At 31.5% G+C, this 17,491-nt stretch overlaps 1 protein-coding gene across 1 annotated transcript; it reads right to left on the bottom strand.

Moving 5' to 3' along the window:
* Nucleotides 1-14,244: 14,244 nt before the first annotated feature.
* On the bottom strand, nucleotides 14,245-15,680 carry LOTGIDRAFT_138976 (hypothetical protein; the record flags this gene model as incomplete). Its single annotated transcript, XM_009049186.1, has 3 exons — nucleotides 14,245-14,371; nucleotides 14,947-15,041; nucleotides 15,606-15,680. Coding segments are annotated over 3 exons (297 nt in total), but the record flags the coding sequence as incomplete, so codon positions are not given.
* Nucleotides 15,681-17,491: the final 1,811 nt, after the last annotated feature.

Raw genomic sequence — 17,491 nt, 5'->3', positions numbered from 1 at the left:
TAACTGAAATCGGTCAATCAGTAAATATCAAGTGACTAGCAAACAGAATACAATCTGAGCTACTTAAATTACTTCTTATAACATCAGATATCACCTTTCTTTTTAACATAAAGATGATATTATACTAAATACTAACAATAACAATGGCTGAAAGATCTCAGGTTTAATGCCTAGTTTCTAGGTTGCTATTAGCCCAACAAATCGACAAATCAAGATTAGGCCAGGCTCAAAAGGTCTGGAGCTGTTTCGATCCATTGGATCCTTAGTTTTTGAGAATTTTCACCATGACAAAAGTCAAATTTGGCAAAACTTTTGGTATCTATACAAAGTTGAGCCATTAGTAAGTCCATCAAGACATTCCAAATATTTTGCAATAAAAGTCGAGGTGGGGTCTTAACTTACGCAGTTGTACAAAGAAAAGTCAGACTATGTTGCCATATAAGCTTATTTAATGATTTCAGATTTATCTAACTCTAATGGTATTTTGAATTGCGGGTTTCGTTTTGCAGTTTGATTTATTAATATTTTGGAAGTTTTTTTTTATGGTAATGGTCTACATGTCAGATCCTAATATGAAAGACAAATAAAGAATAAGAATAAACTTTTAACTCAAAAAGTTGATGAATTATCTTTTATTTTACTGAACTCCAATAATGATTGTTCTGAATTTGTTGACAGGCACTAGTAAATGTTTTGAAAAAAAAAATGAAAGTGGCTTATGTTATTGCTTTAAGAAAAAATGAAAGTGGCTTTTGTTCTTGTTTTGGAAAATCAAAGAAGAATATGTATCAAATGACCCAACAAACAGTTCTTAAAGATGGGTAAGTGTCAAATTAAGCAAACTATTTGATTAATTGATGTTTCTAATGTATTATCATATATTCTCAATCATATAATTTCTTATTGCATATAACCAATCATAAATTTAATGTCTATGTAAGTACAGTCTAGATAAACAAAAAAAAAACTTTTTGGCCTTTTTTGATCATGACGATAATATCTGAAACAAACTGGTATTTTTCCAAGTCATTAGAACACCTCTACTTTCTATACAAGTATTATTAGCATTTGCATTTTCATTTTCATAAATGAAAATAAGGGAACCCATCTTTAATACAGTATCTTAGTTACCAAAAGATAAAGCTTACATATTTCATAAAAATCAACAAATTTCAACTTCTCCACCCATTTCTGCATTACCATAACACATAGAACAGTCAATAATATCCTACTTAACTTATATAATAAGTGAATATTTCAACAAGGCAACAAAAAAAATGACCTATTTATAACACCTCAAGTGAAATGTCAATCAAAGTTAATTAACAAATCATATGGTGATTATGATAATGATAGCTACAAATTTTATGACAATATTAAGGTGATGAAACCTTATCTTAGTGAGCTTGTCGTGTTAAACTTCGAAACAATTTTTTTAATCAAAAACTGAGCCATGAATCACCACAGTATATCTTATGACATTAGCTTACATGTGTGTTCTAATTGATTTGAAAATTATATGCAGTTTCAAGCATGGCATTTTGTACTGACTAATTTAAAACCTTCTCTCAAATACCAGTAACTAAGATTTTTGCTTTGCATAATTCACAAAATCACAATAATGAGAGATGAAGATAACAAAGTTATTTACAGAAATATGTGTGTGTAGTTAACGCTGATTGGTTCATTTGGTCAAAATTGAGTTCTCATTATATTAATAGCTAATATTTCTTTCTTATTCAAGGTTACTATTAAGGGAAGGTCTTTCCTTTCGTCATCACAATTCAGATTTCAACAACCACTTGTATGAAAACATTCTTAACAAGCTTGAAATATGCCTATAGATCCTAGATCAAATTATATTATTGTCTGAGCAAATCAAAACGTTTCTTGAATTTTTTTAAGTTTTTAAATGAGAATGGGAATATCAGCCTCAAATAGTACTGATAGTCTTAAAATGTCTTTGCATTGATAAAAATTTAATCTTTTTGTAAGTTTACATTGAAAAGAAACATATTTCTCTCCTAGAAATTTAAACCCCAAAAAGTCAAAAATTTTGTCCTCTGTAAAAACAAATTTTGAAGACATCATTTTTATCAACATTCTAAGGCTTATAGTAAGTTGTAAGGTTTTAAATAGGACTAACATTCCTGAACTGAACATTTAACAAGTAGGCCTAACAAATAATAAATCTTGTCTGTCCTTTATGGCTTTAGTAATGACTTAAATAGGCTAGTCCTAAATGTAGCCTAAGTGCATTTATGAGACGAAACTGATCAATTTCCCTGATACTGGTAGCACCTAGAATGTATTGCACTTTTATGACAGAGCAAACAGCTGATTATTAAATGAAAACAACCAAAAATCAATAACAACACCAAATTCCATGGCATGAAAGAATAGGCCGTCTTCATTCAAAAGAGAAAATCATTAAATTCGGGATCTTCTTAATTCATTTCTATTTTGGTTCTATTTCTGTAGCAACAGTAGAAATTATTTAAATCAATAGTTTAACAAACAACTTATTTATAAATCTATGACTAGGCAAGACAGTCTTTTCTATTTGACTGATCAACTATATTGTTTGACCTCTTTTTCAGTCAGTTTTATTTTCTCTGTACTTTACCTCCGTAAGTAATCACCAGAGTGAACATAAACCATTCTCTTAATCCCATTTTATCTACACTTCCTGCCGATTAACGGTGATCTCACTGAAAGACGTTGGATAATCCTTATCTCTGGCAATTTTTCAGCCCCAATCAAGACATATAATCCTTCATAAAACCATTTAATTAGAGATCGAACTCGTTCGACAAGCCATTTTCTTTTTTTCTGTTTGTGTTCATGTAGAGCGCATGTGCGTGACCTGAGCTAGACGTCACGAGGGATGATAACTGCATCCGGGTTAAAAGATATCAACAGTTTTATCTGTTATTCGAGTCATAATTGCTTAAAGGTCTGATTTAATATCCTTGCCAGACAAATAACAATTAAAATTGGATTTAGTGAGTCTGATGACCACCTCGGTGATAATATGATACCAACAATGTAACATTGAATTTGAATTGGAAACGTAGACCTTAGCCTATTGCTCACCCTGCCAAAAAATAACAACCACACCCAATGATATTGATAGTTTGATGAGAAATTTTAATTTCATTAATCTTCTTCTTCTGTCTATATACACATACAAACATCAGGTAGCTGCAATGCTGCAGAGCTTCCGAAGAATAGTCGAAATAAGCTGTAGTACATAACCATTGTATATCTCTAGGAGCACCAGAAAAACCGCAAAGATTATTCTAAGGCCTTGTGGATTCAGAAATCTCCGTCGATTGCTCTCGAAATATTCAAAACTTTACTTATGGAGTATATTTCATTTTATAGTGGACGAGGTTCCAATAACAAAGATGAATAAAGCTAAAACATAATGGGAATAAATACGATTTTTACAATGTTAACATACGTATTTTTGTGCTTGCCTGAGCGTAAGGGGCTAAACGCTCACTGGTGCATGACATTTATTTTAGTGGTCCCACTCAACAGTCATTGATTGGTAGGCATACTTTTTACGGATGAGTTGATAAATCGAATATTACATATACATGTAGATAAAAAATTATCGACTTAAAAACCTCTTCGATCCTCCCATGTGCTCTATAATAAGTTTGGAAAAGAATAAATCTTAACACGGTGAATTATTTCTCCGTGGAACCCTTCTGTGATCAATATACTTCAAACCTCTTCGATAGTGCATAATACAGAAGTGGAATTGGTGTCGCTTGGGAAGAACAAAATATCATATTTATGTGTGCGCAGAATATTTATTGGGGGAATCAAACCCGGCTGGAAGATCATACTTATTGAAAATTTGACCTTGAAATGATGTATTCTGAAGTATCTGAATGAGTATGTAACGGTCATTTCGGTAATTAATCTATAAAGCATACAGAAAACGGCTCAGTTTTGTATGTTTTGAGGTCAGGCGGGGCCATGGTCATTTCCCAAAAATGGAGAGTGGTGGAGACACGATATGTTTGGTCCCTACCACTTTTTGTGGCTAATATATGGTTATTAAAATGCATGGTTTAGTGGATGATATTGAAGTTAGCCTACTCTCGAAATGCGCGTAAATGGCAGTCCACTTTTCAAAATTTTCTTTCCCATATCAACTGCAGTATAGTCGCTCATATTGCTGAAATGAGCACTCGTTCGTTCCAACTGAAATCTTAAGGACGCTCGGATATAATACACGAGGCTTTGTGATGAAGTTATGTGTAAAAAATATGATAAATTGTAGGTTAGAATAAAGAGAAGTGACAGATAGAAGCTATAAATACTAGATTGTCATCAATCAAAAACAATACAGCTTGTCAATCTATATACTGCTCTCTATTGTCACTCTTATGTCTCTGTCCATAACAATTCGCTTTGGTCAATTGTATACATTTGCATATTTTTCACGATAATCAATGTAATCGAAGCCGTGACTTAAATTCCATCGTTCGCCATTTTCGGGAGGTTTTGAATACATATATAAATAGTCTCCGGAAGTATTAAAACTGCACGAAAACCGCATAATTCCCTCAAATATAGGTTACTGTCTTAGATCTAGAAATGTCACTTTCTATTTCTATATATGTCTTTTCTATGTATAGCCCATGTATCTTCTATATATGGCAGAGTCTCAATTAAAGTCGAAAAAATGAAATGAATGGAGTTTTACGTCCTACTTTTCTGCACCATGTGGGCTAATGAAGACGGGCAACGCCATGCAGGGTGCTATGAGGGAATTTTTGCCAGGACAGCGGCATTAGCCTACTCTTTTTCGATTTCGAGCTGTCGAGGGAGCCTGTAGCGCACGGGGCCTCAGTTTATTGTCCCATCCCAACGACTAGACGCTTTTCCCATGTCAGCCCCTCTTACCTGCTCACTGTAGGGGTAAACCGGGTTGAAAGATCCGAAGGTATTGACGGGATTTAACCCTGGAACTTCAGGTTAGCGAGCAAGCGTCTAACTCACTGAGCCACCCCGCCCCCCTCAATTAAAGTCGAGTCGTCAATTAACTTTCTGTACACACATGAAGGCTCATGAACTGTGAACACTATTACTCATTAATTTAGCTAAAAAAGATTCCCGTTTCTGAGACAAATGTACGATTGGTCGAATGGATGGGGAACATGTCCCTTTAAAGGTAAAATGTAACTTGGCGCCATCCTCTTTATTATACCGGTACTCAAAAAAGGCCGATTCTGCCATTTTCCAAAAAGAAACCTATATATTTCCTACTAGTTTAATTTCTGCTTTTCATATAAGTTCATATATATAATTATGTTGGTTATGTAAATCATTTCAGAGATAAGTTATATTTCAAGAAATATGCATTAATGATGTGTAACTTATAAGTATGCATTATAGTTTTGTATTTTATATAGGGAAGTGTGAGCAGAATTGAGTTAGGGGCCTATAACATGTAGAAGTTATAAGTTAGTTCTGTATATTTAAAGATCTTGATATATAATATTCAGTACACACTCTTTCAAATTTACAAGAGTCTTGAATTGGCTATTAAACAAAATAGTCTATGATACGATATATAAATATGTGCCTCTGCATACTCGTGGATACTCGTACATTGCGTAACGGTATATGTGATACTTCGTTTTACTTATATATTATTATGTTAATTTAGTACAATAGTGTCACGATTTTTGTTAAGAATAGATCCAGATATCATTCGACTAATAATTTCTACCTATAATATAAATCTTCAAGGATCACGTTACATATACAGTCTCGTTGTATATATTCTTCAAACCATATACAGTCAGTGAGTAGAATAATTTAAAAGTGAATTTGAAAGTAAAACAGTCAGTGGCGGCGCGAGTGGGGGTACTAAAAAAATGGTTTGCACCCCCAACTTAAACCTCAACTTTATATTTTCACAAATTTAAGAATATGATGTACCAAATCATTTCAATATTTTGAAAATTTTCTTTGGAGAACCCTCACAGACGCGCTATGATTATATGACGCCTCGACAAAGTTGCCGCACTTTGAATACAGCCTGGACATTGCCCTCTGCCCATCCCAATGAGTCAGCCTTCCCCCTTTTTGTCCGTCTTGATTAGCCCACATGGTGCAGAAAATTAGTACGTAAAACTCCATCCAGTTTTCCCCTATTTATTGTACCCTCAGTCTCGAGAGGCTGGTGCCGCCTCTCATCACGGTGCTGCTGATCCGAACTTAGTCTATGTAGGCCCGGGGGGATGTGACAACCGACCAATTCCATTACTGCAACACCAAACATCGTTACCCCTCCAAATATATTTCATGCCCCTCCGAACAATAAAGTCTGGTTACTTAAAAGGTTACCCGAGGATATAGCATGTCCCAATCTTAACTTGGTAGTATATTTATGTTCAAATATCTAATTTTGTCTTTTAGGGTTAAAAGTATCGTTTAATCATCTTCAAATTGTTTTACTGTATTTTTAGCTGTATTAAAGACACCGTGACCCAATCTGGTAGTACCAGGAAGTTTACCGTACATTTTACTGATAACAATTTTTGTTGTCATGTAAACAATTAATTTATCGCTAATGTATTACAATTCATACGAGTATATGATTATATTGAAGTTAAATGATATAGTCGACTAACTTTAGAAGGTGATATAACACAATTTCATCTGTCCGTATTACGGGTTATAAATAATATCCATGTCAGTATAAATTGTAGTAACTTAACAAATATATACACGTCTCAGTGTTCTAAAAAAAAGTCGAGGGCTAACTTTTCTGTAAGGCAACTTCAAAGTTACAATGTATGTAAATCAACGTCAATATCATAATCACACTTTGTATATCTACGTCAATATCATGCTTTGAAAATCTAAGTCAGTATCAAGCTTTGAAAATCTACGTCCATATCACGCATTGTAAATCAACGTCAATATCACACTTTGTAAATCAACGTCAATATCACACTTTGAAAATCTACATCCATATCACGCATTGTAAATCAACGTCAATACCACGCATAGTAAATCAACGTCAATATCATTATCACACTTTGTAAATCAACGTCATTATCACACTTTGTAAATCTACGTCAATATCACGCTTTGTAAATCAACTTCAATATCACGCTTTTCATAATTAGCCAAAATTGTTCCGGACATTTCCTGGCGGTTTGCCACATGGATTGCCCTTCGGATATACATGTATTACTTGCCCTTACTGAACAATCAAGTCTGGCTACAGGCCTCGGAATTTCTGTATCATGTCATCTAGTCAGGCCCAAGTCCCATGTACATAATATGATGTACACCCACTCCATTCCACAGAGAAAAGAACATAAAAAATACAGCAGCAAATACTTGTTTATTTTCTATAGACATTATTATTTCTTTAAATAATTTAACAATATTAATTACTAGAAATTCAAACCATTGCATTTCACCAGTTACAAAACTACCTTGTCTTTTATTTTCTCATTATCATAATATATGTATATCATATTCTCAACTATAGTCAAAAAGGTGTATGTATTCATAAACATCAGGTAAGATCTAAAACATAATCACCACTAGTCTACTTTATATTTAGGTAGTTTAGATAATGATCAACACAATGTAAGTTTAATCTATATAGTATATTACTATTCATTCTACCTAAAAAATAAAAGTGGACTGCCCTGTGTTTTGAATCTGATACAGATGAGCAAATATATCTTTGATTTTCAGTTTATTTTGGATCCAAATGATAAACCTTAAAAGCCCCATGTCTTTTTCATTTGTCTATTTTTAAAGATTAAAAGTTGATTGGTTGATTTCAAAATCAAAGATTGCTACATCCTGAGTTTTAAATTTTTCAACAAGTCTCATATTCCAAGTTATTTGATTTTGCCATCATAAAAAGTTGACCAAAACTAAAAGTTCAGTTCCAAAACACAGCAAATTATTGAATTGAAATTTCAATATCTTAAGATGCAATATATTTTGCAATTTTCTGAAAAAAATGTTTTGTTAGAGACATCCAACTTGAATTTCCAATATGAGTAAACTGTATGAAACCAGCTGTAAAATTTTCCATATTAGAGCAATAACAATACTAAAGTACCAAAAAATACAGAATATAAAAGTCGTCAATTAAACCTTTTTAATAATATACAATACCATATAATTTGTTAAAAAGATTGGAAAAACATTCTAAACCCAACAGAAAACCACCAAAAACATAATAACAACAAAAAGTAGAAATCTCATCATCAATACACAAAAATAAACAACCATTGCAAGAGCATTAATTTAATTCCCAAATATAACAAAATGCATTACATAATTAGTGAGTTGTAATCTATTAAAATAATTCATGATTATCATTAATAACAATAACAAACCAGAAATATATTCACTAACAACTCAAAGTTTCCAATAATTTTTTTTTAACAATTATCTGATAATAATTTATTTTGTAAATGACTTTAATGAAATGATTCAGTACTCCACATATCTGAGCTTCAAGAAGACCAAAATAAGTATTTAAATTTTCGTATTTAATAATTTTATAATCAAAATTTTCATACTCAATTAAAGTTTTTAAAAGTTTATATGGAATATTTTCCTATAATTTCAAAACATAACTTAACATAAAATTTAGATATCTATTTTTTTGCATTTAAATTTCAAAATTTGTTGCTTTTCTTTTTTCCAGAATTTGACCTTTTCAAATGAATTTACATTTAAACTATTTTTTTTGTGGCTTTCATGATTTGAGCTGTATTCTTTTCATTTGATTTTTCAAAGTTGTTTCTAATAAATTTAGATATCTGATACTGATTCAGCAAAATCAGAGGTAATATACTTTTGTGCAAAGTTTGAGTTCTTTGCAGTAGATTAGAATTTGCTTTACTCACTCGTAGTGCTCAATTGCAGCTACCTGTATCACTTTTGAATTTAAAATCTGACAACCAGATATTCTGCAATTCTTGACTGTTATGACATCAGTAATTTGAAAATGTTAAAACATCCTACAAATGATTACAATTAATTCCTCAATGTGTTTTGAAGAATTTCAGCAGAACTGGATTTCCAATTTCCATATTGAAAAGTGATCTGCATAGCTGAAATTGAGCTCTATGGAAAATATTTCAATTCCTTTAATACGTGTAGGCAAATCTGAATATTAATGAATCAAATTTAACAGGAGAGCATAATCAAGTTAAAATTCAATATTCCAAAGCAATTTAAGCCTGATTGAATGAGGTTTCAATGTGAATAATAATAATAATAATAATCAAATGAAGATGAGAAGAATGAAATATAAATATAATTATAGCTAACTATATATACTCTAAATTTAAAAATCTAAATATATAGTGTACATTCATATCATACAATAATACCATATACCAATATACAACATAATTTTATTTTTTAAGGCTAAATTCTTTATTTTAATATCTATCACAGCTTCTATAGCCAACTAAAATATTCTAATACATGGGAAACTTTCATATACCCTTTGTCCTTTTGTAGCCTTCCGCAAGAAATATGTATTTGCGTTTTGTTCACTTTTCATACGAAACTGCTTATGATTCTGTCATGGAAATAACACATCTGAACATAGTTCACAACCATTTTGAATCTCTTCCTTGACTTAATAAGTCAGTTTTTTAAAAAGGTTATGTTTCAATAAAGCCTTTAATTCACATTTAAAGCCATTTATAAAACTTTAAATGTGATTTGATGGCTTAGTTGAAATATTATAACCTTTATTAAAATTCAACTTATTAAGTCAAGACAGAGATTCAAAATGACTGATTATGTTTGTGTGTGTTATTTCCATGTCAAAGTTACACCTGGGCTGTTGATTTGGCTCAAATGACCGATGGTCAATATTCTCTATCAGACATCAAGTATAGGTTAGCTATTACATGGCTTTCAATGTCTGTTTAATTCAAAATTTAATGACAACTCTCTAATGAAATATAAAGCCATTAATCACTGCTTGATATTACAATAACTTGATGACCAACCCGATAATTGAAAAATGTCCGACTGACAAAAAAATAAATAAAACAGCCTTGAGTTACACGTATTCTAATTTTCTCTAGGAGCTTTGATTCCTGAATTCAACACATTAGTGATCAAAACTAAATGATTTGAGACCCGTCATTGGCCAGATCAAGAAAATGATTTGTCAAAGATAAGCAAATATTTACAGCGATCGATGTCATATAGCTAGCTGCTCTAAAACTAGAAGACTTAGAAATATCTTAAAATTTTTGATGTAATCCAAACTTCAGTTTCAAAATTTCTTGTAAGCAACTTTAAAAGCTAAAATCATACGATGTTTGTGGACAAAGGGCAAACAAAATGAACTAATTCTACCTTCATTACAAAAGAGCATAATTTTCTACCATTGTTGTCTACTTCCTCTTATGTAATCAAGATAGTATAAATGACTATACACTAAAGTGAAAATATTGAGCACCATAATTACAGAGTGGAATAATAATAATAATAATCATAATGTAATAATTATAACCTTTATATACTTTATAAGTTATACCAAGCCTTATTAAAACTTCACAGCTGGGAGGCCTTTAACTATCCCAAATTGGACATAAAAAATATTTTCCTTTGAATCAACAAGAATTGTAAAATTCTCAAAATAAGGTAGATTAAGACCTCAAATAAGTTATCAAAATTTTTAATGAGACTGCCTTAAAAGCTACTCTTAACTTATTTGATTGGTTAATCGTATTTCTTTTTTATGTCAATCAAATATCAACTCCAATACAGTACTAAACGTTTATGATAAATTTCTATATTATATGTTAAATTTATATTTGGAGATTTTTAATCGAAAATGTCTACAATTTTGGTCTGATAATACATGCCCAGTTTCATATTTGCAAAGTCATTATAAGATTATCAATACTGCTTTGAAACTGATAATCCAATTCACATAAAAAATTTTTAGTAAACTTTGATTTACAGAGACAAAAGAAAGAATATTTTGAAGGAAGGCTTAGTATAACCTGGAAAATATAATTCATTCTTCCACTTTCTAAGTGTAATATACTTGAAAATATAATTTACAATTTTGGCAAAACATCTAGGGGAAGTAATTAAATGAATTTGTACAATGGAAAGTGTACATATATATTGTGTAATAACCTGTAGACAAAATGGCAAATGGAAAAAAAAAAAATCTTAATATTAAAGATAAGCATGTCAATAAATCAAAAATTTGATAATTCTAATGAAAAAAGTTGATCTTTTAGTTAAAATTTTCTTCTTTTTTTAAAAAATAGAAATGATTAATACCAATTTACGAAAAGTTCTTTCATAAGAGGCAATAAAATAAATAAATTTCATAAATATGTACATAACATAGTCACAATCATCTAGTCTTCTAGTCTGAATTGACCAGTCCTCATTTTATTAATCAATACAACATATACCTTGCTCCAACAATTCACCAACTAATTTTTTACAAAGTATGATTCGAAGAAATATATGATGCAAAATATTGCGAGTGCCAAATATAATTTGAGATGAATGAGTTAAATATGTGACTTGGAGATATAAAATTGATTTAATTGTAGGCAAACATGAAGTCCATTGTTTATTCTAAAAAGTGACATGGATAACTAATAGTTTCAAAAAGGTGTTAAAACAAATATTTAAACAGCTATAATTTTAGCTTTTCAAAATATTGGATTAAAGAGATTGTAGAGAGGTTTTCAAAATTTTTTACACTTATAGCATCAATTTGCAATAGTCCATTTTCAATCAGACGTCTGTGGTTCCTGTGGTGTTTGATGACAACACTAATCGCGAAGTGCCTTATGTGATAAAGCAAATTCTGCGATTAGTGACATCGTCATCAAATTTTTTTGTGGAATTGCAGGAACTACAGACATCTGACTATTAATTGGTACAATTAAAGTTATTAGTGTCCCTGATACACATAAAAAAATTTAGAAAACTTTTTCACAATCCCTTTAAGGATTTCTATTTCAAAAAGAACTAATTCTATTTTTACTTTAGCATTCAGTTAAATATTATTATGAAATATATTTGTGTGCAATGAACAATGTGAAATAGTGACAATTAATGGAAAATATAATGCCCAAATTAATTTATTTTAAATCAAAAATGAAAGTAAAAGTTCAAAGGGACTAGATAAGATCTATAGATAAACTGATAGTATTGGTTGAACATTAATGACCTTTTACACTCTTCTATTGTATTTAATATCTTTAATCTCTGTTATTATTGAAAAGAAAATACGATAGCTTGCAGATATATAGTCTTATAACACTTTCTATAGCTTTTCATTTGATATGATTCAAGATTGAATAGTTTCTATTCAGACTGTTACAATTCAAGCATGACTCTAAATCTAGATATTATTGTCCATGATTATCGGTCATAGAAAACAGTTGATAATATGAAATAATATTCATATCAATAAATTATTGAGTTAAGTTATTCAATTTTACATACAATTGTTCGTAATTGGAAGGAAATCAACATGCTTTCTCTCATTTCATTTTACACTAGAGCGTGGCAAATTTATTTTCATATTCGTAATATCATTTCGTAATATATATATTGAGCACTATTTAAACAGTGAGTTTTTTGTTATTGTAAATTCAAATGTATTTTGTCTTTCAAATGAGACTTTACATTAATACAAATGGTGTCAGGTATCCCTGGAATTTAGAATACTTGAATTTCGACTACCTACTTTTTTGTATGATTTTTACAAATTTATGAAATAATACAAATAAAATAATGAATATAGTAATTTCGTTACAGTACATATAGCACATTTCAAAATACAATTAAAATTCTAAATACCGGTAATAGGAAAATGACCTCAATTAAAGGGAATATAAACAAGTTTTCTAAATTGTTGATGTGTATTGGACACTGATAGCATCAATTTGAACCTTCCTATTTTCAATTAGTTGTCTACAGTTCCTGCAATTCCACTAAAATGAAGTGTTTCATGACATCATTATTTTTAAAATATGCTTGTATCACATGAGGTCATTTGCAATTAGTGACGTCATTAAACATTTTAGTTTAGTAACTTTAGTGGAATTGCAGGATCAACAGATGTCTAAAACACATAAAAATTAGAAAATCTCTTTACAATCTCTTTAAGTCAAACAGCAATTTTATTGGTATTAGTTAAGACAATGTGAAAATAAGCAATTTAAGTAAGAAAAAAACACTAAGGCTAATATGTATTGAGGTATACAGCTTAATTTGAAATCACCATAAATAAAGTTGTAAATACAACAAATTAAGTGTTTTAAGTCAGAAAATGCAGAATATTGCACATTATATTATATGTATTAAAGCAGATTGTTAATTGCTAATTATATCAGTCTTATTAAAATTAGACCAAGCTTTGGTTCTGTTTTTTATTAGTTCTTATTTTTAATATAGCCACTTCAGTTAGGGTCTAAGGACAGCCCTTTTAAACATTTGTCAAATTAACCTTATGATCTAACTCGATGATGCCAGTAGTCAAATTTATACGCTCTTCAGCGCTTGCGTGACGCTGATGCTATGTTTTTCAGGTTAGAACAAAAGGTTAATTTGACGAATGTTCAAGAGGGCTGAAGTAAGACCCTAACTGAAGTGGCTATATTAAAAATAAAAGATAATAAAAAACGGATCGAAGGTCTAATTCTAATTAGACTGTAATTATATAAGGATGAAAAATACATGACACAAAGGCAAGCTTTGATATTCAATGCCTAAATTACATTTAGAAGTACACATACTTTAAGAAAGCATCAAATAGCTTTTAACATGCAACATTTCCAGCCAAATTATCACATTGTCAAGGTATTAGAAATGAAATGCACCTAATAATTTGACAAGATTGGCTTTAATAAAATGACTTGAAATTATAAATACTGAAAATGCTAAATATTAATGTGTCTATTAAATGTAGATGAAAAAGTATATCTATCTGTAACCAATTAGAAATATTCATAACAGCTTAAATTAGTTAGTCTACCCATTTTTCAGCTTTATGTTTTTGCTGTTATCAAAGCAAGTCACCACCAAACATGACCTTTAAATATAGATCCTGATGTTTGTCGTACCTTCAATGTTGCATGCTACATCTTTTATGAAGCTACAAGCAGAGTGATGTAGAATTTAAGTGACCATTTTAAAATGAAGAAAATAAATAAATATAACAAACTAATCAGCAGATATCTGGTCTTTTGATCCAGCTTCAATATCAACACGACATATTGGACATTTTTTATTGGTACACAACCATTGATCAACACATTCTATATGGAATAGATGCATGCAGGGTAACCGTCTGAAAAAAATAATAACCTCATTGAAGAATGGTATAATAATAATTATTAGCCGTCTGCACTCAATGTACAAAATAGGTATTATGATATGGAAAACAAAAGCAGATATCTTATCCATAAATTCTTTGAAAAACAATGAAGTGAATGGAGTTTTACGTCCTACTTTTCTGCACCATGTGGGCTAATGAAGACAAGCAAAGTCATGTTGGGTGCAATGAGGGAAATTTTGTCAGGACAGTGGCATAAGGCCGCTCTTTTTTCAATTTCCACAGCACACAAAGTCTGTTTATTTTCCTATTCGAACGACTAGATGCTTTTTTCATCTCACTGACAGGGGGAAACTTGGTTGAAAAAACCAAAGGTATTATCTTGACCTATGCTGGGATTGAACCCGGGACCTTTGGGTTAGGGAGCAAGCGTCACTGTGCCACCAGGGCTCCCCATAAATTCTCTGAGCTTCTATACCTATCCTTACAACACAGAGAGTGTCTAAGTACAGGAGGAATATACATCAACACTTTTAGGTACAAGACAGTGAAATATTAAGAATACAGAACAACTAAAATTAGAAACTTACCTAACATCTTCACCATCTTCAAATTCACTCAAACAAATAGTACATTTCTCTAATTGATCATCATTTTCTTCTTCTTCATCTCCACATCTTTTTACCTGTTTAGATATGCACCATAAACAGGTTGAAATTTCCAGTATCTTAACAAAGCTGGCCATACTCATACCTCTGACGTGATTTATGGGTGGAATATAGGAATGTTTGGGCCGAACATAAATCACACTTTTGGGTCGCTAGTTTTTGAGAATTTTGTATAAATTTTGTTATGTATCAATGAATCCATCAAGATATTACCAGATATTCTTCAATGTGCCTGTGCACCACATAGTACCAGCCAACAGCCAAGTGGCAGGATTTTCCCTGCTTCGTTTAACTTCGTAAATAGTACTGTATAGGTTACAGGGACATTGAAGAATATTTGACAATGTCTTGATGAACTCATAAAAGATTCAGATTTGTATAGATAACAAAATTTGGGTTTCAACTTTGGCGAAAATTCTTAAAAAAAATTTGTTGAAAATAACTGGCCCTTTGTGAACTAGAATAGAGTCAGAAAGCACACAAAATTCAGTATCTAGATCTATAAAACTGATCACATTTCAACAAATTCAAAGGTACCCAACCTATTAAGATAGAACACTAGTAAAATAACCTGAACTAACCTGTTTATATTTATGGGGCAGAGTATTCTGTTCAATAACAGCTTGTGATGCTCCACGATTAGCACTGCTACCACGTCCATCAAAAGCATACTAAAAATAAAACGTAAATATTAACATTGAGAAACCATCAGGAACCTAAAAAAGTTAGCGCTAGGGCTGGTTATCGATTACCAAATTGAGATATTGACAGTAATATCTTAAAAATTGTTCTGAATACTTAATATCAAGTATGTCCAAATCTTTAATTACATAGGTTATTTCTGTGTCAAAAACATATAATGATGAATGCTTATTGCCTTTGATCAGTTACTATAGTTTATTGTGGGAAAGTTACATGCTGAAAGGAAACTTTGTGGAAGAAATAGCCAATGACAGGTACAGTGCAACTTTGACATTTAAAATTCTTAATGACCATAATTGATTTTTTTACTCAGCCCTAGATAGCTTTCATGCACTAGTGCTTATCATCCTAAATAGAAAAGCAACTAAATTTTGTTTAAATAAAATTACTTACCTCAAATGGACCATGAATAACCATTCCACCTAATCTCATTTGCATATTTCTTGGTAGATGTGCAAACGCAGGAAGGGGAGGAAATGGTGGCATCTCTGGCATTGGTGGCTGTAGAATAATCAAATGGGAAAAAATCAGATTTAAAATAGTGCGTAAAATAACAACGATTATTTTACACTGGTCAGAATTAAGCCTACTTACACCAAAGAAATGTAAAGGTATCATGGTAATGTCTAACATTCAGCCTGGGGGACAGATTCAATAATTTAATATGAGACTAAAATGGGGCTTGTCAAGATGTCAAGCATCTCAATATCATGTAATTTACTTATTTTTTCTTAGCTATTGGCTGGAAAAGCAAATGCTTATATACTTTATCCAAATAAAAAACAAACAGTTTTCAGTCCAAAAAAGAATCAATGATAGTACATACCATAAATGGGGTAAGTCTCATTGGCCAGAATGGATTAAGGCGAGATGGATTGAGATGGTAATGATAGAGATGATGATGTAGATGCTGATGCTGTAGGTTTGGTGGTGTCTGGTGAGAAGGACCAGCACCAGTCTGATTACTGCCACTGAAAATAAAAAATAAATTAAATAGAAAACAAGATTTCATATTCTAAGATGAAAACCAGAATTACATTAGTTTGCTGAATCTGATGGAGCTAATGAAAGAAAACCCCTCCATGCAGAATGAAAGGCCAGGATAAGTAGTATTAACCTAGTTATATCAATCTTACATGGGCACTGTTTGAGGCACAATGAGCCAGAGTTTTTTTTTTAAGACATAGTGGGGAACTTATTTAGAGAAGCTAGTAGATTGGTAGCAACTCTAAGATGTTTAAACCAAAATATACCAACCTCTGCATCAAAATATCTGAATGTGCTAATGGGACCTGTGAGTGTTGTGATGTCATCATACAGGAGGGTCTGGGTTGAGCATGTAGTACCATAGGGTCAGGTACAGGGCGTGGTTGTGGATGTAACACCATTTCAGGCACAGATGGATGCTGATGCTGGTGCATTGGATCATTTCTACCACACATTGGATCGCGACCACCATACATGGCAGCATTAGATGTAGGATCAACATGATTACAGGACATCTCTGTAGCTTGATGAGGAACAAAGCGTGGATGGGGTGTCATTGTCATGTGGGGTACAGTAAATGGGGTTGGATGGTAATGATGATGATGGTGATAATGGGCTCTAGGAGGTTGTTGAGCAGCTGGCCGATGTATTTGAGACATATGATTATGACTGCAAGATCCTGAAATTAAAGTAAAATTCAAATGAAAATTTCAACAGCTACTTTTCACTAAATACACAGCACCTTTGACATCATGATGATATGACATGAATGTTATTA

This window comes from Lottia gigantea (assembly GCF_000327385.1).
Source record: "Lottia gigantea unplaced genomic scaffold LOTGIsca_131, whole genome shotgun sequence".
Lineage (NCBI taxonomy): Eukaryota > Metazoa > Mollusca > Gastropoda > Lottiidae > Lottia > Lottia gigantea.
This window is presented reverse-complemented; position numbering and strand designations above follow the sequence as displayed.